The sequence below is a fragment of the Labrus bergylta genome, chromosome 20, assembly GCF_963930695.1.
Source record: "Labrus bergylta chromosome 20, fLabBer1.1, whole genome shotgun sequence".
NCBI lineage: Eukaryota > Metazoa > Chordata > Actinopteri > Labriformes > Labridae > Labrus > Labrus bergylta.
Window position 1 is genome coordinate 10,019,800 of NC_089214.1, and position 22,753 is coordinate 10,042,552.

At 42.9% G+C, this 22,753-nt stretch overlaps 1 protein-coding gene across 2 annotated transcripts; it reads left to right on the plus strand.

Annotated features, from left to right (window-relative positions):
- Positions 1-1,191: 1,191 nt before the first annotated feature.
- Positions 1,192-21,824, plus strand: inhbaa (inhibin subunit beta Aa). Of its 2 annotated transcripts, XM_029279734.2 has the most exons (3): positions 1,192-1,494; positions 1,885-2,660; positions 19,993-21,824. In XM_029279734.2, exons 2-3 carry the CDS (start codon positions 2,117-2,119, stop codon positions 20,811-20,813), a joined length of 1,365 nt encoding a protein of 454 aa, XP_029135567.1. In that variant the 5' UTR covers positions 1,192-1,494; positions 1,885-2,116; the 3' UTR covers positions 20,814-21,824. The 2 variants fall into 2 exon arrangements, with proteins under 2 accessions (XP_029135567.1, XP_020500786.1); XM_020645130.3 differs by having other exon boundaries at positions 1,192-2,660.
- The last annotated feature ends 929 nt before the right edge of the window (positions 21,825-22,753 follow it).

Genomic DNA, 22,753 nt, shown 5'->3' on the forward strand with positions numbered 1-22,753 from the left:
TTGCGACTATTGTCAGCGCATAGCACTGCCCCATGGACAAACTCGGAGTTGCAGACCTTAGGAATCATTGATCGTTGTTTACTTTGTAGCATTCTTTTTCTTTGTTGAATTTATTGGCTGTCTCCACAACGTTGCACCGCTGTGTTTTAGGGATGTGTAAGGGTACGCTTGGCTTTGGAAAAGCAAGGAAGATCAGGGATTACCGTACAAATCCGTATCACGTTGTACTGAACCAAAACTGTCCGCTTGGTGAAAACGGTTCAACTGTGTATCATTAGCTTGTTCTATGTTTTTACCGACTGCACCAAAGCTTGGTTAGCTTTACAGGTATGACCTTAAAAGTCCTCAGCCAATCCAGACTTACTAGATGTGCAGTGTTCACCAATGAGTCTGGTACCGTTTGAGGTTTCTGCCTGAAGCTCTGTTGCTATGGTTACTTGCAGTTGATTGTAATAAACACTTAGGTTAAAATTCCAGCCAATAAGACACCAGATTGTGATATCAACACCCTATTCAGTCGCAGCAGATGGGAGTTCACGAATGAGTCTGGTTCTGTTCGAGGTTTCTGCCTGTTAAAGGAAGCTTTTTTCTTTCTCATGGTGGATATATGTTGCTCTCTGTAAATTATAGAACAAAGGGGTATGCTCTACACCTGCTCTGCATTGAAAGTGTTCTCAGATAACTTGGACGAGGCATTTTTACCTTTGGGACATCTGCTGGAAGTTTTGGTTCCTCCTCGGTCCTCTATTGAGGCAGATCAGTTGTTGACATTGAACATGCAATTGTCTTAATTCTGAGAGTAAAATGTACAATCGCAGGAACATTATGGAAGAACAATATGAATAAGGGGGAATCTGAAACGGCGACCTGTGCAGGATTGCCCTGCTCAAACTACAAAATCTGCTACAATGCCACAAGGCGAGAGCTCACAGTCATGAAGTATGATGTCATGTTGACTGGAGCTGAACAGCAACCAGACTAAACAAATCCAGACTGTCAGACAGCCACCCTGACTGACTGATAGACAGTCAGACAGATGGACAGGAGAGTCACAGGCCAAATCCAAGTCATCCAAGAGTTTTCCCCGCAACACGTAAGTCATTCACAGCCGATCGTGGGAGGGAGGGAGGGGGAAAGGGAGGGATAAAGGAATCCCAGCTTTGCTCCATTAACGGCCAAACAGAGGGAGGGGAGAAATAAATAAAGAGAGAGAGAGAAAGAGAAGGAGGGAGGGAGAAGGTAAAAGTTGGGAGAGCTATGAGTCACAGAGCGAGATGGGAGGAGACTGGAGTAGAGAGAGAGATGGAGGGAGGAGGGATGGAGGTATAATTATGGTAGGAGGCTGCCAGGGCGAGAGAGAGGAGAGAGAAGCAGAGGAAGAGAAAGAAAGAAGAGAGCGGGGAGAGAAATAGAGAGAGTCCAGCCCACTCCGGTAAAACCATTCAACTGGTGAGCGAGGGAACGCATTCAACAGAGAGAGAGAGAGGAAAAGAGGTAAAAAGAGAGAGAGAGGAACTCCCTTCGTCTGGGATAACTTAGTCAAACTGCCTCTTGAACACACACACACTCTGAACACACACTCTGCAGAGGCTTCACCCCGGGAACAAGGATCCTCCCGCACTCCAGAGTTTTTCCTTCTCTGCTTTTCCATCATCCATTCATCACATCTGAGAGTTTTTCCTCTTCTTCTTCTTCTCCTCGATTTGTTGATTTTTCTTTTTCTTTCTTTCTTGTGACGCCTCCACATTTTCCAGCCATCTGTCCCTGACAAAAAAGATAAGGATTACTCATTTTCTCTCTCGGCGTAGTGTTTTTTTTCTTCTTCTTTTTTGTCCTCCTCTCTCTCGTTTCTTTACAGCTTTTTTTTCCCTCCGGTTTTCGCAGGTGGACTGTGAGCTCAGCTGAACTTTGCAAACTTCTGAGGAGAGAACGAGAGCGAAGAAACACAAAGACAGAAAGAGAGAGAGAGACGGCAGACGAAGGAGAGAAAGTGTTTTAAACAGGAGAAGACTTTTTTGTTCAGACACTTTGGGACAAAACTTGACTTTCTGCATCTTTACTGTGCATCTGGCTTCGGCAGCATCACCAAATCCAGCCTAGCAGCCAATCAGGCATCATGTCAATCTTACCTGTGCTCAGCTGGACCGTCCTTCTCCTGGTCCAGACCTGTGGCTCCTCCTTGGACACAGGGTCCAGACTCCAGCCTCCACCTTTATCTTTGACAGTCCATCCTCACCACCAACCGCTGCCGGACGCCTCCTCCAGCTCCAACTGCCCCTCCTGTGCCCTGGCCAGGATGAGGAGAAACGAAGGTGGCGTGACAGCGGCGGATGACATGTTGGGAAATGACCAGGAGGAAGTGGAGGCAGCGCAGCAGGACGTGGTGGAGGCAGTGAAGAGGCACATCCTCAACATGCTGCACCTTCAGGCGCGGCCCAACATCACCCGGCCTGTGCCGCGCGCCGCGTTGCTCAACGCCCTGCGCAAGCTCCACGTGGGGCGAGTGGCGGAGGATGGAAGCGTGCAGATCGAGGGGGAGGAGGAGGTGCGAGGGCGGGGTGGCCGTGGAGGAGGGGGAGGAGCAGCGACGGCGGCGGCTCGGGCAGGAGACAGCGGCGATGCTCAGGAGACAACGGAGATCATCACCTTCGCTGAGGCTGGTGAGTACGATGCTGTGTTTGTGTGTTTGTGTGTTTGTGTGTGAGAGCATCATTTAACACTCCACAACAGTGCCTTCTGGAAACAGTCCATTGAGAGAGAAACCATATATGTGTGTGTGTCTGTGTGTGTGTGTGTGTGTGTGTGTTTGTGTGTGTGTGTGTGTGTGTGTGTGTGTCTGTGTGTGTGTGTGTATGTGCGTGTTTGTGTCCAACTGGCAGCAGATTAACATGTGTAAATCAAAATTTGTGTGTGTGTGTGTGTGTGTGTGTGTGTGTGTGTGAGCTTCATTTTTCCGTCTGCATCAGTGTGTTTTGAAATGCACGCAAAGAAAGAAACCCTCGATGTGTGTCTGTGTGTTAATAACTGGCAGCAGTTCAACAGAACATGTGTGATTCTACATTTTTGTGTGTGTTTTCAAATAATGTGTACTGGCTACGTGTGTGTGTGTGTGTGTGTGTGTGTGTGGGTGTGTGTGTGCGCGTGTGTGTGTGTGTGTGTGTGTGTGTGTGTGTGTGTGTGTCTGTGTGTGTGTGAGCATAATTTCACTCTCAGACGCAGAGAGAGAATACCTCTGTGCCTTTATGTGTGTGCGTGTGGGTGTGTTTGAGTGTGTAAAGAAATGGCAGCAGTTCAACAGTACATGTGTGAAACTGCATTTTTATGTGTCGATGCGTGTGTGCTGTCAAAGAACGTGTGACAGCTACCTGAGTGTGTGTAGACACAACGTATGTCCATGTGTAAATTTGTGTGTGTGTGTGTGTGTGTGTATGTGTGTGTTTGTGTGTGAAGGACAAAAAAGCAGCTGTATTAGAAATCAGATTGCAGAAAAGGACCGGTCTGTTCGTGTGTGTGTGTATGTGTGTGTGTGTGTGTGTGTGTGTGTGTGTGTGTGTGTGTGTGTGAGAGAATGTGTGTTTGTTTGTGTGTCCATCTGCTTAATTCCACCTGCGTACTCACTCAACCAAACCCGGCAGATATCCACACACACACACTCATCTAATCGCCTCCTGCTGTTTTCAAAGAATGCCTCATTATCTACTTAAAATCAGAGGAGATAACGTGTGTCACTGTGTGTGTGTGTATGTGTGTGTGTGTGTGTGTGTATGTGTGTGTTTAAATGCAGTCAGGCTGTTGGAGCGCCTTTCTAACAGACGGTAGCGACAAAGAGCGATACAGAGAAATAGAGAGAGAGAGAGAGAGAGAGAGAGAGAGAGAGGGGTTGTGTGTCTAAATCTTTAAACTCACCTCACACACACTCTGCTAGATGAAACCTCAGTGTGTGAGTGTCCTGCTCAGCAGCACTGCGGCAGGGGTTCACTTCTTCTCCCCATCAGGTTTGTCTCTGCCTTTTTTAGCACCTTTTAATCCAGGTCAGTGCAGGGTCACCACACTCCCACTTGTGAGGTTTCCTGAGGGCAGAGAGGCTGAAAAGTATTGTGTCAGTTATGTGACAACCTTGTATCTCCAGTGTTTGGACATTTCTACCGTTTATGTTAAAACCATCAGCTGCAACAGACAAGATTCTTCTCTCTTATTGACGTTTTTCCAAATCTTCCCTCAGCTTTTCTGATTGATTACCTTCCTTAGAAGCAGTCCCTTGCTTTCAGTTTATGAGAAGTCTTCTTCAGTCCATTGTTAAAGGTCTCAGTTAGATTTATATAATTTTTTAACATCTGTCTTGGATTACTACCAATAGAAATCCACTTTAAATGTCTTAAGTGCTTTGGATAATGGTTAGCGGTTATATAAACTGTGTGTGAGTCAGACTGCTGACTTAAAACATGCAAATTCACCTGCATGAGCTGCGAGTCGAGTGCAAAAGGACCATTTTTGATAGAGGTAAAAAGCATTTCTAAAAGGCAATATTGCAAAACTCCCCGCCATCAATCATTTTAACATCCTCCTCCTGGTGATGAGTGCATGTTTGCATTTTTTCCAAGAGCTCACCTGTCAGTCAGGCAGTGTGGGCGGGACTGTGACGTCTTCTTCTCCCTCCTCCCCTGGCTTTTCTGTGAGAGTCTCTGTAGGCGAGAGGCTGGAACAGCAGATGGAAAAGAATTTTATGAACTGGATCTGTGCAGACAGGCGGAGAGGAGCAGCTCCCTTTTAAAGAAAAACACAGAATTGAATGCTCATTAAAGAGTTCTTCCTACATGGAGAGCCACATCTCCCAAAGCCTCTTCCGTTTTATGTGAAATTATGTACAACCTCCGCTCAGACATATTGGCTCAGCTGTTATTGGGCAATGTTCCTACATGTACTCTTCAGGTACCACCCCAAAAATCACCAGTTATGATTGGTTTATGTCCACTTAAGGAACTCCCAATGGATACTCTCTGTTTCGCCTATCTGCATAGAGTGTGTCAGAAACCAACTAATTAATGCAATTTGTGTGGATAAAATCCCTTTTAGAGCCACTTTCCAGTGGAGAACTCTATCAGAATCAAGTCTATTATCTACAGTTCCACTTCTCGGCTTTCCTAACTATGTGATTGGTAGACCTTGTTGGAAGCTGTATGCAGTTGGGTTAGGGTTAGGGGGTTAGTGTTCAGAAGAATATCTGTCCAGCACTAAAATTGACCCATTGTTCTTGTTTTTTTTTGAGTTTACAGCTCAGGCCATGAAGCAGGTACTTTCATGATGGACAGAGCTGTTCATGAGCACAAGGAAGCTTACCTACTTTGCTTTTTTGAAGTACTTAAGCAGAAGGCTGAACAAGTCGGGATGAGAGAAATGATTGAGAAGAGATCAGCACAAGTGCCCTCTTCTTGGTTAAGAACTAGAGATGAGGTACCTGTAAGTCTTAACAGCTTAGTTTACGAGCTTCAAGACAAGAAAGTTTACCGTTGCTTGGAATACTTTCACCTGCTCCATCTTGTCCAGCTTGTAAAGTACTCATGTTATCATCCATCCACATTTTAAAGTCCCAAAATAGGCTATGGAAATTGTTTGTAGTTATTGGGTTTACTCAGATCTGCAAGCCATTTAAGAATGAATCTGTAAGACCCTGATTTTACACACTCTGGTACAAACATTGATCCCAACCCAAATAATATTCAATCTCTCCCCTGGCTGGAGAGGATATTCTGGTAAAAGTGTTTCCAAATCTTCTATATTTTGAGCCTGGTCTTGAGTGTCCAGGTTTGGAGATAATGCCTTGGGTAAGCGTCACTCTTTATTTGAATAAGTCTTTGTACCTGATAGTCTTTGTTGCATGTTAGCTAACGAAAGCTGTACCATTGCATGAAAACACAATACTGATCTATCTCCTCTCTCCTTTTGGCTGGTTTGTCGGCCTTGGAAAGAAATGTTAGCTGTCACCTGTTTAAGACTGGATCTGAGAGACGCTGATATTACCAGATCTGTAAAAATTTTGACCGATATCCTCCTCCTTTTTGGAAAGGGTCAAACAGTAAAAAGTCACCCAAACCTTTTAAGTTCCGAGCGCCTCTTCAAATGTCCAGGTTTGGAGGCTCGATTTATTGTCACTCTTTGATTGAAGTGGTGTTGAGATTGTTCCTGTTAACCATAGTAGCATGTTAGCTTACAAAAATTACACCGTTGCTTAAAAAAACAAGGAACTTCTTTATTCGTTGACATTTTAAAACCTAAATTTCAAAGTTGTTCTAAGAAATTGTGATGGAAGTCTACGAGCCGTTAAAGACTGACTGTTACAGTATTACCAGATCTGGAACCAAGATTGGAGCCTACCAAGATTCCTCCTGAAAAGTACACAAAAGTGTCCAGGTACAGGGGTTAGGGTAGAGGATTGTTATCATCTATGTTGGTGGGAATTGGGAAACAAACACATGTCTCCAATTGGTCCATTGTTGTGTTGAACAGTCCATCTTCTTTCAGCCTTTTTATGACTCTTTAGTCCAATGACTTGCACTTTAACTTTAATCCTGGTCGCAAATTAACTGATTGTAATCTATTTTGGGGGGGAGTGAAATCAAGCTTTTCCTGTTTTGATGAGTAACGTTGTAGTTTCCTGGCAAGGACCGTTTTGACCTGTCACACAATCGAGTTCATTCTAGGTTTGTTGGACTCTGTAACATGCTGTTAAACCAAAACTATTGGCTTAAAGAGGCTAAAATGATCAGGTGAGCAAAATGCTTTCTTTCTAAAACGTTTCTTCTGGTAACTCATGAAACGTTGCTCTTTTAAGATGTGACACAGCCCGCCGTGAGAATACTTTGCACCCAGCCAGTCCTGTGCTTTGTTAGGAATAACTGATGCATTCAGGGACCTCAGTAATTATTTTGGGCGATGGAGATGGCAAGTAGGGGAGTGGAGGGACGACTGGAATCTTGGCGGACACCAAGTGTCGACCTCCGTTTAGCAGCTCGGACACAATATCTATCTGTCCGCCGTTTTCTTTCCATCCGCCTGTTCTGTTTAAATTCCTCTCCTCCATCCCTGTTTATCTTCTGCTTCTCTCTCCGTCTCTCCCCACACAGAGGACAATTAGGCTAATTGAACTTAATTGAACACATCATTAGTGACATTCCACAATCCACTTTCATCTCCCCATTTCCATCTCTGCTGCTCGCTGTAACCTCGGTCTACCCTTCCCTCCTCTGGCAGACAGAATAAACCGGTCATTGTTGGATCTATTCTGGTGGCCACGTCTGTCTGGGGACTCAAACCAGCAACCCTGCGATGAGCTTGGGTGCGGTTCAATGACTCCTGACAACAGAGAGGAAACGGTGAATCTCAGCAGCGGAGAGGAAAGACAAAGAAAGACACAAAACGTCTGTCTGATTTGAAAATAAACTATAATTAGCATGTTTCCTCTCTCTGTTTTCCTTCCTCTTACCCACATTTGTCTTTTCACTCTGTGTTCTTTTGATCTTTTTCTTCCTCTCTCATTTTTTTCTTGGCTTTACCTCACATTTTCATAATTTTCTCTCTGTTTATCCTTTCTCTGTTCCCTTTGTTCTCTCTGTACGCTCTCCCTCCTCTTCCATCCCTCCTGTCCGTCATGTTCTTCTGTGACGTGGCTTTAGCATGTTTATGGGGCCATCCGTGCAGTCTTAACGCTGTTTGAATCCACGATGGCTCGTTTTTTAGTCTTCGTTGTCGTCCCACCACATCGTTTGGCTCTGCTTTGATGTGTGACCGGCCGCCAAAGATGCTCTATGTTTGGGAAGATGAATCACCGAATAGTAAACAACTACAGATTGTGTCCAGACCTGCCGTGCTCCGAAACACAAACCGACAGGAAATATTCTGCAGATTCTGTAGATTCTGAGCAGATTTCACAATTCAGGAAAATGTGGGGATGTTTTCTATTTTCCTCCATGTTCGGATTCAAACAAACAATGAATGGTGATTTACTCTCTGTTGCTTCAACCCCCCTAGAGCACCACATGTGGATACTTCCTCTGCTAAAAATAGTCCCTTAAAAATGCATCAAGTCCTCCTGTTAGTTAAAAAAAAAAAGTGTTAGTAAACCTACAGGGAGCAGCTGTTTGAAACTCTACATTTGTTTTTAGTTTTCAAGTCTTTAGCAGGAACCAACGGACTTTAAGCTTACAAAGCTACAGACAGGAAAGACCGGAAATCAGACTGTATCAAAGGACTAAAAGCTAAAATTGACATTTTCTGCATCTGGAGGTCTGTTATTTCTCTTTTATATTCTCTTTTAAATGATAAGTATTTTCATTCAGCATCAAGCTCCAGTTTCCTTAAATTCATGTTTTCATGGCTCACAGCTCCTAGTTTGGTATGGTGCGTATTATCATGTCGGTGCATTCAATGAAGTGGAGCTGGTAATGAAATTTGAGATGTCTTCCTCATTGGATGAGACCAACATATCAATCAAAGCAACAAACTTGTGTTCTATGAGCTCAAAATCATGTTTTTTATCAACAGATCTGTGGCTTTGAGACCCTGAATCAATCACATTATTTTCTTCAAACACGACGGTTTGCTTATAGCTGTGTTTTTTATTCCACTAAATACTGCATCAAACAGTATGTTATTTATTTCCAAATATAAGTTGATGTTTGTCATTTTCTGTCGTTAGCATTGAGTTTCCAGTCCTGACAGAGAGAGAGCACATTGGCCAGATATGTTCAAGGCACCCTTAGAAAATGATCAGAGTGAGACATCTCTATGTTCCACACCTCTCTGCCAGCCGCCCGCAGTTTCGTCCCTCCTGGAGAAATCAGGGGGGACAGGAAGGCAGCGAGGGGCGACCCCACTAACTACAGGCAGGTTTACACAGAGGGGGAGGAAAAGGGGAGGAATCGGTGGGAAAGAGACACTGAGCGGGAGAAAGGTGGGAGAATTAGAGCGAGAGGAGAAAAGCAACCTTGGTAACTGTCCCTGAATGACTCTACCAGACTCAACACTGCCTGAGTGGCTGTTAAATGTAGTTATGTATTGTAACTTTTACAGTTTTCTATAGTTTCTATAAGACCTTTCCTGCTGAGATGAAGAGACAAACCCAATGATCAAAAATGTAATCAGAGTTTCTTTAGACCTGATTATTCTGTGGACCAGTCAACAGGTTCTGACTTTCTGTGCAGTTTTTTTGTATATTTTCTAAAATGTTCACAAGTCAAAGTTTTAGCATAGCTATTATCGTGATACCAAAGTTTGATGTTGATATTTTGAACAGTAACCCTTCCTTTAACAAGTCTTAGGGTCTTAATGACTAATAGGTCAAAGAAAACTTTTGTAATGTCTCCGGTATTTGTTCATCCTGCAGCAGTGAAACAGGCTGTAATGTCTGTAACATAATCCCTCATAGGTCAAATTTATTTTCTGGCCCTGACAGTCTCAAATTGTTATTCTAAACTGTCCTAACAACTTGTGACATGAGTGTCAGCAACAAAATCAGCTTGATTACGTTGTTTCCTAGTGAAGTGTCACAACAGCCTGCCCAGTGTGACGCGTTGTATTTAATATGACGCTCCATTTTAGATCTATATTTCTGTCTCTATAGACTTGTAAAAGGAACAAGGAACAAGGTAGATCGACAAGGCGCTGGGAGTGTCCTACAGTAAAACAGCAGGACTCACTCAGCAGACTTGTTAACTTCTTGTACACAGTGGAAATAGTGGTACATCAATAGTATCCATATTCATGATTGAAATGATTGAAGTGCTTTGACTTGTTTCAACACCAGAGAAAAACATGAATGGCTGAGCACCCTAAAAGGCTTGTCAATACAAAGCACCACACTTAAATTCCTCCAGTTTCAAAACAAAAGCCCCACATGTCCTTCTGTTTACTAGGGGGAACTGAAATTCAAGGAGCAGAAAAATGAACATTTAACGGATGGAGTGAACAGCATGCGTCCATTGCTACGTGCTGCTAAGTGATATCTGATGCTCGCATGCTGTTAGGACACACAGTGAGTCTGTGACAACATTAAAGAAATGGTTCCCTACAGAGAGAGACCTTTTTGTCACAGAGGATGATGATTATTTATTCACAAACAGCTGTTAAATCACTCTTTACAAACACACCAGACTACATTGATAAAAACAGACATTTTACCTCACAGAAAACAGGAGTTGCTGGTTGTCTGCCGCCCAGATCAGTTGGTTCGTTTGTGTTTCTGAGTGACTTTGCAGTTTTAAATAATTAGCTGATACAGAACACAACATAAAAATGCAGACAAACGTCCAAAGCAGGAGACATTTGACTCCTGTGTTCTGCAGGGTAAAGTCACTACTTTTGTCAATGGAGTCTGGTGGATTGGCCAACGTGTCGCAGACATTACAGCCTGTTGAATGGATTCTGAATAATTGTAATCTTTTTTTATATTATAAATGTTTTAGTTACCTTTTTTACACCTCACTTTAGTCTAAATAACTCCCAACTTATTGCAGTGAGTTCATATTTTACAGATACAGATGGAAATGCAACAGTGCACCCAAAGTTCGGATTTGATCGGCCTCTTAAAGGATGTTGAAGCAATGAAAAAATCCAGCAGCAGAGACATTTCAGGCGGACCATGACAGGTTTATTTGCAATAGGTTGAAAGCTTCGTGCCCCTGACGTCTTGTGTCCGTCCTCTCTCTGTAGACTGCTCAGGTTTAGTCTTCATCAAACTCTCGAGACATCAAGGTTTTATAGAAGATCTGATCTCCGTCTTTGTGTCAAACTTTGCCTGTGAACCCGAGCCGGCAGCAGCAGCAGAGTCTCTTTGGCATTTTGGTATTTTTGAGATGGGAACAGTTGACTGTCAGATTGGACTGCTTATCTGCTCTCTCATTATAAATAAAGTGGCCTGGGAACGCAGACACACAGTGGGAGTTACAAGCTGGCAACTTCAACTTCAATTTAGCTCAAAACTTTATTGTCCCAAGAGGGAGATCTGGTTTGTAGACCGAGTCTGGAAATGGAAAAAATGCCATGAAATCCCTGAGTGAAAACAATGAAAACACATTAAAAAGTGCTGCAAACACAACATCTGACAGCTGAAGTCAGTTTGATGAAGAAGAGGCTGTCTCAACTCCGTTTCCCACAGTCTCTCTGCTTGTTTTCGTCTTCATGTTTGACACTGAATTTGTTGGATTTCACAGCTGGAGTAATTTGACAGACCACTTTTATTTGGTTCAAACAGCCAAAGGATGTGACAGGACAGATTTAGCACGTTAATAATGGAAACAGAGGCCGTGTTTAACTACCCAGAACCTCTAGTTGTTTGCCTTGTTGTGCTACAGATTCACTTTGTTTGGTTTAATTGCGTTCCTCTGCAGCAGCTTGCAATGAATGTGCCCAGAAATACATGACATCATCAGCACAAAGCTACTGAACATACAGCCTATAACCACAAGAAATGACTGGTCGAGTCTTTACCTCCCAGAGCGTTCATAGCCCGAGTTTGTAGAAATGATAAATTTGAGGAGTTTCTGTTCTATCACCTACGTCCCCTTTTGAATCTGTGAGCTTCATCCATCACTAACTAAACTGTAGTAATAAAACTGCAGTTCTTCTCGTGTCCACTAGAGGCTGTCTCCTGCAGTGAGTCAGTTCCCATGTTAAAATGTCCAACTTCATAGCAGAAATAAAAATGTTCACAGCCTGGTACAAAAACAGTTTTAGCTCATTTCTCTCTTCATGACATCTGTACAGCCAGAATTTTTTATACGACTCACTTTTTTACATTTTATTGAGGCTTAAAGTGATGTAGAATTAGTGGCGTGGCCTCTTTGACTGATAGGTGGGTCTGTCTGAGCTTTCTGGAGTTTTTTTCATGTTAATATCAGACAATTAATCTGCCATGCTGTGTGCTTATTTGTACTAGCAGACCGTCCAACAAGTATGAGCTCCACGTTTTACAATCAGTCGCATCACATTATCTTATTTACACATTAGCAACAATTAGCAGCTACCTGAGTCTGTGAGAACCATGCCTGGACTTTTAGCTCGTTCACTGTTTGTCATACATGGATTTATTTGTGCATGGAGTCATGAGTGTTGTTGGATTTTTCCTGCAGAAGGTAGCTGTCATCTTTTAGGCTAATAAATGATACAACCCTGGGTGCTGGTTGGCCTGGTGGTTGGGTTGCTCTGTATAGCCCGTTCCTTTCCTGCACTCCCGCTCTCTCTCCCTGATGTCCTTCGCTTTCCACTGTCCTGTCAAAAGTAGACATACAAATTCCAGCTAAGGAATTATCTTTCAGCATAGACTATATATCTTTTGTAGCTTCATGTTTTCTAACCACAAAGTCATTCCAGCTTCAGTCTTTTTTTGCCAGATATGGTTACTTCCTTCTCCAACTGTCAAAGAAAGTAAAAAAAAAAACCTTCTTTAAAAAACACAAAGTGAAGAGAAATGGGGTTCAGACGCAGGTTTGAGCTTCAGGATGAACTGAAATGTTTCCTCACTTTGTACCATCTGGAGAACATTTATATCAGTTCACATCCATTCCTATTTTTGCATCGCGTGGCCTCTAATTGTTGTGTTTTGGTGCAGTCTGAACACCTTCAGGCTGCCGCTCACTTTGATGTGCATCAAACACAGATCTCAGCTGTGATTAGTTACTGTACCTGGAAGGTGTCCCCCACTTCCTCAATGCTCTTAGATCTGAAACTCACGCTGCAAAAACCCATATCTTACCAAGTCCAGTCGTCTAATTTCATAGTCCATATGAACATTTCATTTTGAGACATTGAAAGGACAAAATGAGACCTGAAGTGCTTGTAATGGGTAAAACTATCTGCCTATGAAGCTTTTAAGATGTACTTGAAGAGTTCTTTCAAATGAGATCTCTATATCCAAATGAATCTCATTTCAAGACACTTCAAAAGTACCTTTTTTCCTGCTGCATTGTCAGACATTTTTACTCTTTGCAAGCACTTCAGGCCTCTTTGCTTTTTTATATCTTGACATAAGATGTTTATCTGGACTTGTCAGGAGGACGTGTATTACCGCACATTAAATAAATGTTATGAGATATTTCTGACTAGAAATTAGACAAATACACTTGGTCAGATTTGAGTCTTTGCAGTGCACTATCTTTATCTCGTCTATGAATCAGCTCCATAAATCTATGAAACCTTCAGTCACTGGAATGTCGATAAGAATAGTTAAAAAAAACAAAAAACTCCAAGCCCTAAACTATCCATCTTAAACAGTCCAAAATATGCTTAATGTACTTAATTTAAAAAGCACCTTATTAATTATTCAAATGTCAGCCTAAAAAGAGTAAATTTGATACTAAATTTCTATTAAAAGTTCGACCTCCTCTGAGATATTTTCTTTACTTCAAGTCAGGATAAATCTGCAAAAGGAGAATCTTACACCAGTTTTTTATTAATCTGTTAATTAAACCCTCACCATGTTGGATTTTACCATCCTTCTCTTTTCAGGTCTCTTCTCTTTTTTTGTCATTTGATTTGCAAAACTGACCAAGTTTCAAATGACTGAAGCTTTATCAGCTCTGCATCAGGAAGGACTTCTCTTTAGCGTGTGTGTGTTCTGGTCTGTGTGTGTTCTGGTGTGAGAAGTCAGTCCAGACGAGACTTCCTCTTTCTCCCGGCTGACGATGAGCGAGTTTGTCATTCGGGACATTCCTCTCGTCAGAAGGCGAGGCTGCTTTAATACCTCCTCACCACTTTTGTTTACCGTCCGTTTTGACAGCGTTACACAGATATCAGTTTCACATCACGAGCTGTTCAGTGTGTGTGTGCGTGTGTGTGCGTGTGTGTTTACTAACACAGCCCACTGACTCACATGTGGTGCCAATAAGGCCGAGCAGGGCGTCGACTCTCTGGCTCTGGAGTCGATTTCTGTCCCACGCAGGCGATGCTGAGCCTGACAGTCCCTACTGAGGGATTCACACGCCCAAGTAAACTTTTACTTAGACTCCAATAGCCCTGTCATTGTTTACATCACCGTTTAAACACTTCGATCTGACAATTTTAAAGCAGCAGAGCAGCTTTTTCAGGAGCTTGAAAGAACAGCATGGGAAGAAGAAACACTCTCAGAACACCCAGAACAGTTCATCCTGTAATATTCAGTCCTTAAATCCACTGATTAAAATACTTATTTTTCTACACAGTTAAGCTCAGCATTACGTTGCTCAGGAGTTTATTCATTCATTTTAACCTGTGCAGGTTAACCATTTTAAAAAGCTGCTTAAATTGACCCTAAATTCAGCATAATGTTAAAGAAAAAGTCCTGATAAAAACACTTTTCTAAACTTGTCAACACAACATGCTGTTCACAGAAACATGTGCTCCTTATATTGGCTATCTTCAGTTAACCTTGATTTGTATTATCTTTTTATACATATGGTTTATTTTTGGGACGCTTCCCTCCAGATGAATCTTCTGAAGGGCCTTTAAACTCATGTTAACATGTTAAGGAGCCCGCTCCTACTCTTCACTGAAGCTTTTAACATTTGACTGAACTGTTAAAACTCGACTCTCTCCTCTCTTAAAGTGAACCCACCACCTGTCTTAGCGCCTTGCTCTGTAAACTTAAATGTGAGGGCATTCAAACACCAATATGTATTGGTTGTTATATACTCTTTCATCTTTAAACACAGACTGCCTTCTGTGAGTGTGTTTGTGTGTGTTTTATAAGGGAGGGGGGGGGGGGTAATTAAAGGGGGACCCAGCCCACTGATCCCTCCCAAAGTAAACTCAAAGACAGAAAGAAAAGGCTGACTGTGATCCTTTTAAAAGGAACACATTTTGCTGAGGTGCATTGTAAAGAAACCGCCTCCACATAGTTTGATTCTAGCTCGTAAAGAATCAAACGACCCGCCTGCAGGTTGGAGGCTGTTCCCACATTATCACCGATATATCACTCATGCCATACATCGTTAGAAAGCTACAATCCTTGTGATTCGGACCGTGTAAACCACTTTAAGATCCAACCACCACAGTAGCCTACAATCTACTCATCTGTTAGACGATTGCTTCAAATTTGCTCAAGCTTTCCCCCGAATTCCTACTGTATTTTATGAATGTGTGTTCAAACCTGAAACTAGCTTCACTGTGTAAAGGAGAAGCTGTAAGGTAGTTTTTGTGATCCTCTTAATGTTAACCTGACAGACGGAGAGGAAAGTGAGTGGATGATTAGCATTCCCGTTATGTGGACATGAAGCAATGTTTCCACAGAAAACCCTGAGGTGGATCCTTCACATCTGTCAGAAACACCCTACTCCTCTGAAATATCTCGTCTTCATCACTTCATTCTTCTCTTCGATGTGTTCACTGTGAAGAGAGAGAGATAATTTTACCTTTTAGAGAGTGGGGAGGAGAGGACAGGAGGAAACAGCTGTGCAAACTGTGAATCCCACCAGAAGCTTCTGTTTCTTGCTGTCTGTGTGTCTTTCTGAGCGTGTGCAGCAGCAGCAGCAGCAGCGAATAGTTTGTGGATAGCTTCAAAACTGCAGGAGAAGAAAAGTTGAACTTTTTTATCGCCTCCCTGACAAGAAAACACACAAACACAGTCGTTCAGTACACAAACAAAGATGCACGTTTAAACAAATAGCTGAAGGGACACACACACACACACACACACAGAGACAGGTTTGCTCAGTCTGTTAAATGCAGCTCATCCATTGAAGGAGGGATTACAACAGACAAAGCAAAACACACACAAGTACTCACAGTGTATGTTTGGACAGATGGGTTTATCTTGTAGGGATTGTGTGTGTGTGTGTGTGTGTGTGTGTGTGTGTGTGTGTGTGTGTGTGTGTGTGTGTGTGTGTGTGTGTGTGTGTGTGTGTGTGTGTGTGTGTGTGTGTGTGTGTGTGTGTGTGTGTGTGTGTGTGCGTGCGTGTGCGTGCGCGCTGTTCATTGTCATAGTCTCAGTAAACACAGAAAAAAAGAGGGTGTGTTCATTGGTGTCAACATAAAATCCAAAATTACATCAAGTTGCTCCTCCTCCCAAACGTACACGGTGCGTTAAGGTTCTCCTCAAACCTCAGATTTGGCGTTTTAATTGTCTCGCCATCTTGTTTGATTGTGAGAAAGAAGTGACCATATTTGGACAAGTGGGTAGAGCTAGCACTATTCACCAACTCCAACCGCTTGTCCGAATACGGTCACTTCCTTAGACAAAGAATTCTTACTGACATCATCTCCTCAGAGCTTTAGTGCTTTTCCAATAACTCAATACTTCATATTCACGCTGGTTTTTAAATATTTTGAAAAGTCTCCATTGACCCGTTAGCACATCCAGTTTTCCTCAAACTGTCAGGTGTCTAAGGACAGAAAACTTCTCAAACGTGTGTGTGTGTGTGTGTGTGTGTGTGCGTGCGTGTGTGTGTGTGTGTGTGTGTGTGTGTGTGTGTGTGTGTGTGTGTGTGTGTGTGTGTGTGTGTGTGTGTGTGTGTGTGTGTGTGTGTGTGTGTGTGTGTGTGTGTGTGTGTGTGTGTGTACGAGGGATTACTGAGGGTTTAAAGAGGTTCGGCATGGACCAGAACTCCTTCTAACAACATACGGCTCAGTGTTTGTGTCTCTTGGTTCGATTTGTTAGCTGCTCAGAGAGGCTTCATATTAAGAATCAGAGTCATAGTAAGCCTCCAGACGGGGGGCGTGCACTAAGTTGTTAGTGGGCGCCCCCCCGTCTGGAGGCCAAAGTCCTCCAGAGGGGGTAGCCAGGGTTTGAATCCAACCTGTGTCTCCTTTCCTGCACGTCATTCCCCACTCGCTCTCTCCCTGATTTCTCTTGTCAGAAATTGTGTGTGTGTGTGTGTGTGTGTGTGTGTGTGTGTTTCAGTTTTTTGTACACACTCTCCTCCATCATGGCTGAGCTGTCCAAACAGAGACACTGAAAGAGAAACAGAGCAGACAAGGGCCAGAAATGAGGTTTTATGAGTTGTTGAGACATAGGTTTGTAAAGATCATTCTTCTGCTAATGGAGGGGGAGTACAAATACACACAAGCACACACACACACACCCACACACACACAGGGAGATGAGCTGTGAGTAGAAGGCTTTCAGAAGTCAGACTGACTTCAGGAAACAGAAATGTCAGAGTGCAAATGTGCTGCTGGGTTCTACTTGCCTGCTGTGTTGAGGTTTTTTAAAGTATTTTAACACATGAACAATGATTCCAGGACACTTCACATTGTCCTCAGAGATTTTTGATTTATTCCCTTTCTGTCAGCCAGCCTTTAGTCTCACTTTAGCTGAAAAATATCCTGCAGAGACATTAACTTCCTCAACTTAAAAAAAAAAAACAAAAAAAAAAACAAGGGGAGCACTTTTACAAAATCCTGCAACAACAGGATCTGGATCATAAGAAGAGTTGAACGTGTGACATCAGGTATGGTATGTGGCCAAAATTATGTGGACACTCGTTCTACGTGTGACGGATTTAGAGCTGAAAGAAATAGTTAAAAGACAAAACTAAACATCAATTAATGACTTCTGCAAAGCACCTTTTAAAGGCCGTACATGTCTTCTTCTTCTTCTTGAACTAATATTTCACAAATCAAATACTGAATCTATCCAGCGGAATCAAAGCTGTATTTGTAGCTTTAGTTGCATTCAATGAATTCTAACCTCAGTGGAGCTGAAGAGTCACACAAAATAGTCACTTTATCACAAATGTTTCAGCTCAGTACATCCCTAGAAACGTTTCTCCATTTATCTTCAGACTTTATGAAACAAAGTCTCATCCTACCCTTGAAAATGAAGATATATTTGTAACTTTCGGGCCGTTACTCTGCACGTTTACTTCAATTGTGTTTCAGCAGCAGGGCCTTTCTTCTGTCATTCCTCAGAGTTTCTGCAGACAGATGTGTGACACGGCTCTGAACGACATGTGTGTTCAAACCCCACAGACGTAGCAGGCGTCCGTCCGCAACTCGTCTGTCATTACAGTCATAATAAGCAGCTCTGCATGAACACACACCGCTGCCTTCTGTCTGACTCCGCTCGCTGTTACAGCTGCTGCTCTCCGCCGCGAACCTGCTATTAGTATTTCCTCTGAGAGCCGCAGGACCTTTTTTAAACATTTAGTTCATTCAGACGGTCTTCTTAAGGCTCTGAGTCAGATTTTGTAACGCACGGCAACAACCAGCCTCAGTCTCAGGATGCTATAAACGTCCATCTTTTTTCTTTTTCTCTACCTGCAGTTTGACCAAAACTTTCTTTGATTTTCAAAATGGAGTAAAGTTATAACTTATAGGTCTGTAATTCATCCTCTGTGTGTGTGTGTGTGTGGTGTGTGGTTGTGCATGTGTGATAAAGCAACCTGTCCAACATTTAAAAAAGTTTTTACATCTCAGTTTTTAACAGTGGAGCGTCTTTAGTGTGTGACACCCACAGGATACTTGTTTTTAGATTCATTCACAGGCAGGAAGAAAAATGTAGAAAGCCAACAGACTGACGGTCTTTGTCAGCAGCACTATTAGCGTCACACCAACAGATTGGATCGCTGTCTTTGTCTCAAAGCTGCTGCGGTTCAAACAAAGACTTGTATTCTTCAGTTGCTTAAATCAGCATCACAAACACTATTCTGAGAAACAATGAATGAACAGGGCTTTCACTTTTTAATCTCTCTGAAGTGACGATGATGTAAGTGAGATAATTGCCTCCGAATTGCCGGTTAAACAGCGTTAATGGACTCGCTGAAGTGCTGCACGCCTCCGCACACACACACGCACTCACACAGACGGGCCGCCCATTCACACCGTTTAACAGAGCATCACTGCTTCTGACATTCATAAACTCCTAGATCGTGACTTTGATTTTCTGTATGGACGCCCACGAGTGAGAGACATCAGAGAGAGAGAGAGAGAGAGAAAAGGTGATGCATGGATGTTATGTCATGACGCTGGGAGGTAATTGGGTCTCCAACCTGCTGATTAGCTCACTGTCTGGCCTGGAGGTTTCTAGGAAATGTTGTTTTTTTTTTTTTTTTTTAAGTACAGCTCTGTACATGTGTGTGTTGAGTGACAGTTTACACACTGCATTTCCCTGCGTTGCTTGTTTGGGCCTCAAACTTTTTCATGTGTCTGCACAGTTTGAGAAAGAAGAATGAATGGTGAAAAGGTTGATTCATATCTCTAAATAAGAGTTACAAAAAAACTGAATACTGTCTCCAGTAGATTTGTTCATCCTGCAGCAGTGAATCAGACTGTAATGTAACACTCTCAGCGTGTCTCCTGCTGACATGACACTTTTACATTTTCCCATAATTCCCCGTGAGGTAGCAGATCCGAAAGGTTTCACTTTATAAACGGTTCATTCAATTTTCGGTCTTGCTGCTGTAATGACACAGAGCTCCTGGTGGGAACCATTAGACTCCAAAACCTCTGACCACCACTGCTGAGTCAGCAGGAAGAGGCCAATCAGTGTGTGTGGTGTGTGTGTGTGTGTGTGTGTTTGTGTGTTTGTGTGTGTGTGTGTGTTATGGTAACATAATGATAAGTGTGTGCTGTGTGTAGATGGCTCTGTAGCTCAGATGTGGCCACACTTATTGTATTTGTTTTGTTGTGTGTGTGCGTGTGTGTGTGTGTGTGTGTGTGTGTGTGTGTGTGTGTGTGTGTGTGTGTGTGCGCGTGTGTGTGTGTGTGTGTGTGTGTGTGTGTGTGTGTCCATCAGTTAAAGTCGTGGTTGGTTTAGTTTAACCACTGAGTTAACTGCTGACTGAGCCTGAAGCTCTGTTGCTATGGTTACCTGCAGTTTACTGCGATAAACATTGAGGATAAACTGTTGACTTGAGAAATGTTTGAGAGGGAAATTACAGCCAATCAGAGACCAGAGTTATATATAAACAACCTCAGATGATATGATCTGGTGCAGTGAATGAAAATAGGTAATTAATTTATTCATGTGTATAAATTTGAGCTTTGTTGTAACCCTCTCTCTCTCTCTCTCTCTCTCTCTCCTGTCAGGTGAGTCTCAGGGCACGGTGAACTTCGTCCTTTCTAAAGAAGGAGGTGACCTCTCCCTGGTGGAGCAGGCTAACGTCTGGCTCTTCCTTCGTTTGGCGAAGACCAATCGCAGCCGAGCGAAAGTCAGCATCCGCCTCTTCCAGCAGCGCCTGCTCCCCAACGGACGCCTGTCCCCGCCGCAGGACGATGAGCTGTTAGCTGAGAAAACGGTTGATACGCGCCGCAGCGGCTGGCACACCTTCCCCGTGTCGGCGGCAGTGCAGGCACTGCTGGAGAGCTCTGAGAGCACCACGCTGCGCCTCAGGGTGTCCTGCCCGCTCTGCGCCGACACAGGAGCGACACTCGTCCTGGTCTCCGGCGGCTCAGAGACATCACAGCGCACCAACCAGCGGGAGCAATCTCACCGACCCTTCCTCATGGCAGTGGTACGGCAGGAGGATGGCAGCGACTCACGACGGCGCCGGAAGCGAGGGCTAGAGTGTGATGGGAAGGTCCGCGTCTGCTGCAAACGGCAGTTCTACGTCAACTTCAAAGACATCGGCTGGAACGACTGGATAATCGCACCATCTGGTTACCATGCCAACTACTGCGAGGGCGAGTGCCCCTCCCACGTGGCGAGCATCACCGGGTCAACGTTGTCCTTTCACTCCACCGTCATCAGTCACTACCGCATGAGGGGCTACAGCCCCTTCCAGAACCTGAGGTCCTGCTGCGTCCCCACTCGGCTACGAGCCATGTCCATGCTGTACTACAACGAGGAGCAAAAGATCATCAAAAAGGACATCCAGAACATGATCGTGGAGGAGTGTGGCTGCTCGTAAACACGTCTGAACCCCATCAAACCAGAACAAACTGGGACTGGAGGGGACCCCAGAGGAGGGGGGGGGGGGGGGCTGCTGAACCCCGGAGAGAGAGGTGGAGGGAAAAGAGAAAGATGAACTTTTGGATCATAGTCACTTTTATTGTCTGCGTCTGATTCCTCCTCCCTCCGTCACCCGGGGTCACTCGCTGGAATAAAAATGTTCCATCCTCGTCCAACAGAACTCCGAAAGAGTCTCGATGGCACTTTCAAAAAAAAAAAAAAAAAAAAGAGATGAAAAGAAAAGATAGAAAAAAAGAATATCTAATATATTTTTGTTACAAAAGGAGGGAGCGTGGCGTATTTATGTGGCTGAGACGTTCAAGCACCACTCGACCCGTCAGATCTGGGAGAGACGAGGTGCATGAAAAAACTACTAACAAACAAATCTCAAAACTATGCAACTTGTTTCACGTATTACGATCTTATTGTATTTTACTTTGTTTTTGTTCCCCAACTGTTTACTTTTCAAAATGTACGAGGAAGAAAGAAGAAGACTTTTGTTTTATTATTTGGAAGTATACATTATTGATGTGTGTGTGTGTGTGTGTGTGTGTGTGTGTGTGTGTGTGTTGAGAGATACTTGAAAGAAACAAGTTGGCCCCGCTGCTGGAACCAAACACTTCTTTATGTTACCATGGTTACCATGTTGATGTTATAATTATTATTGTCAGTAAGTATATTAATAATATTATTGTTATTGTTGTTAATAATATTTTGTTTGGCTGCATTCGTGTTATTTTGTCTGCTTTGTTGTTGTTTTTTTAAAAGAAACGTTGCATACGTTTTTTTTATGTTTTGCACTATAGCGACACTTGTGTTCAGATCAGACTGAAGATAGAGAGAGAGAGAGAGGGCAGAGTGGGGCGTCCACTCCACAAAGGCCACAGGTTTGATTCCCCGCGATAAGCTCTGAGGTCAGAGTCTTCTGAAGGACAGAAGGAAGACTGAATAATAAAAAATATTTAAAGTATTTACAGTGTTTGGACTTTTTAAATTTGTCGAAATTTGATAGCTGTTCACTGACATTGAAATGTTTTTTTTTTTGTACAACTTGAAGGTCTTATTTTGGGTTAAAGCCTTCCGAAAGTGCGGGTAATAAACGTCTGATAAGAGAAATACTGAATCCCTCTTTAATCATGTTTGTTGACATCCAAATACAGAATTCAAGTTAAAGCTGGTCTGACAATAACAAAGTCAGCCTGAAGAATAACCCATCATGTGAAGGTTTTTAATCATAAAATTAAAAATGACCACATTTTCCAATACAAACACAGAGGACAGCCCTTCTTATTATTCTGTGTCGATAAAAAGATTCATGACATTTTCACCAACAGTCACATTAATAGATTCTGAAAGAGATCATTAGAACAACTTTTCCCTAAAAAAAAAATAAAAAAAAAAAGTTTTTGGATTACATTAAAATAAAAGTTGCCATGTCCAAGCAGATTTGAGCTCTTGGAGTAATTGCATGTTAAGAAACTTGAGCTGTGGAGGCTTCTGATTGGATAAATCAACAGACGACAAGTCAGTTTACCGCTTCATCGGATTGTCCCAGTTTCCGAGTTGGGAAATCATTCATCCGACTTCAGTGTGTTTACGTGCTTTCAAATCAGGAAAAAGCGTTAACGTTAACGAATATTGCTCGAGCTAATGTTCCTGACTTGTTACTAGCCTAAATATATATCTAAAATTATAAAATATCAAATGAAAACCCTTGAAATACTTAATATCGTTGTCTATGGTGGATGTTTACAAAGTGCAAACTAGCTAGCTAGAGGTGGTTAGCATTAGCCAAGAATACTCACATTTTTTCATCTTTGCGCGCTACAAATAAAAACGTAACTTCATCTCTTCAGTCGATTTTCCTCTCTTGAATCAAAATATAGTATTGTAATAATG